This window comes from Myotis brandtii, unplaced genomic scaffold (genome assembly GCF_000412655.1).
Source record: "Myotis brandtii unplaced genomic scaffold, ASM41265v1 scaffold6, whole genome shotgun sequence".
NCBI lineage: Eukaryota > Metazoa > Chordata > Mammalia > Chiroptera > Vespertilionidae > Myotis > Myotis brandtii.
Genome location: NW_005370271.1, coordinates 3,818,155 through 3,820,167, shown reverse-complemented (window position 1 = coordinate 3,820,167; position 2,013 = coordinate 3,818,155). Strand labels below are relative to the sequence as shown.

Sequence of the window (2,013 nt, the reverse complement as noted above, 5' to 3'; positions counted from 1 at the left end):
ACGTCGGCATCCCAGGGCAGGGCCCGCTGCCCACCCCCACCCCCGCCTCTTTCTCCCCAGGACGGTCCGCGTCTACAAGGGCAACAAGAGCTTCGGCTTCACGCTGCGCGGCCACGGGCCCGTCTGGATCGAGTCTGTCCTGCCTGGTGAGGGGTGGGCAGGTTGTCCAGGATGGGGCGAAGGGCCCCATTGGGCCGCCGCTCAGCACCCCCGACTCCCGCCCGCCCCGTACCCACCTCATGTAGCCTGTGTCCTCCAAGCGAGCGTCCCAGGGCAGCAGCCAAATCATCCATCTCCGAGCTGGGCAACGCCGTCCAAGCTCAGGGTCACCCCTGAGCCGAGTGAAACAAGCTCTCCGCCCAGACCTTCCCTATGCCCACCTGGAGGGCGGGGCACCGGGGCCAGGCAGCCGGAACGGAGCAGATGTCTGCCCAGGCTGGGCCCAAACCACACTCCCTGTGCAGGGGCCACCTTCACTGTGAAAGGGCATTGCCAGGCAGCCAGACCCACACCCTGCCGCCCACCTGCCTTCTTGCTCCCGGAATGGCGGCATCTTGCAGAAGGCGGAGCAGGAATTCCCCCTTCTCACCCTCCAGTGGAAGGGGGTGGGGGGTGGGGGGGGAGAAACCCATGTCTTGTTGAGGCAGCCCATCCAGTGTGGGTTTGAACTCTCCCTCCCTGTACCCACCCCCAGGGCTGGGCCACCTGCTCTGCCTGGCACCCATCCCCTCCCAGCACGTGAGTGTGGTGCTCTTGGGGCTCCGTCCCCATGGGTGCCCCATGGGTGCCCGGCTGAGGCTGAGTCCTTCCACCCTCCTGCCTCTCACGCCTGCGGGCGCACTGGTCTGGACGATGGGCATCTTCTGCCTCCTGGGAAAGTGTCAGGGCCTTTGCCCACCGTGCCAGCCACTGGATACTCAGGTCTGACCCTGGTGGCTGACGCGCCCGGGTCCCCTCGGATTTGGGTACCACTGTCGTTGACATGCTGTTGTTGGGACAAGGTCCGAAGCTGCTCTCTGGGGAGCGTCCTCTGGAAACGAGTCATCTCTCCTCTTTGGATGTGTCTCTTCCAACTATGCCGCCCCCACCCCACCTCCCTGCCTCCCCACGAGTGGGCAGAGCCGCCTGGCCTGGGCCAGTTACAATCCAGGTGTGCTGCTCTGCCCAGCCCGGCCGCCAGGGGGACCCTTCCTCCGGTGACAACGGCAGGGAGGAACCTTGGTGTGGGCCTTCGGAGGAGGACAGAGAACTGTGCGGAGTGGCGTCCTCTGGGGGCGCAGACGCTGCAGAGATGCTGCTCGCAGATCTTTGTTTCAGCTCATCTCCAACCGCTCAGGGCTGACCGGCCGCCCCAGCACCCCCGCCTGCCTGGAATCACTCCGGGCTAGAGTAGCGAGCGAGGCGCAGGGCCTGAGCTGGTCTAATGCGGGCACCGCGGCCGAATTGGCTCCCTCCCTGTTGACCAGTTGTCGCCTGGGAGGCAGGCTCGGCCCACGCCACCCGCTGACCAGCGGCCCTCTCTTCTTGCCTCCAGGAAGCCCGGCTGACAATGCCGCCCTCAGGTCGGGCGACCGGATCCTCTTCCTCAATGGACTGGACATGAGGTCAGAGGCTGCTGGGGACACCAGAGATTGGCGGAGAACTGTCCCCCAAAACTGCTGCCTCTTGGGACCCCCAGCCCTGGTCCTGATCTCTCTGCCCAGTGGGTCCCCAGGGTCTGCCCCTCATCCTAGGGGAACTCCTGAATCTATTCTCCCGCCCTCGCCAGGACATCAGTTCATCCTTCCAACCAGAAAACACCCCAGCCCCACGCAGGGCACAGAGTTGAAAGTCTTGCCCTGTAGGGGGAGCCCTGCCCGGGGGTGCGGGGGTGGGGGGGATGGGTGCCAGCCCTTCTGTGCCCTGGAGCTGCTCCTGCGGAGAGGACCTGGCAGGAGAGGCCGTGCCCGCCTCTGGCTGTGGCCCTGCTGGGGACTTGCTGTGTGGCCTCTGCAGGGAGGACGGGCAGGGGCG

The 2,013-nt window shown here is 66.1% G+C and overlaps 1 protein-coding gene across 1 annotated transcript in view; it reads left to right on the top strand.

The window, feature by feature from the left end:
• GRID2IP (glutamate receptor, ionotropic, delta 2 (Grid2) interacting protein) overlaps positions 1-2,013 on the top strand; it is a 28,688-nt gene that overhangs the window by 9,373 nt on the left and 17,302 nt on the right. The window contains exons 3-4 of the mRNA XM_014550328.1: positions 61-146; positions 1,535-1,604. Of these exons, the coding sequence (XP_014405814.1) occupies positions 61-146; positions 1,535-1,604 (156 nt within the window). The remainder of the gene's footprint in view (positions 1-60; positions 147-1,534; positions 1,605-2,013) is intronic.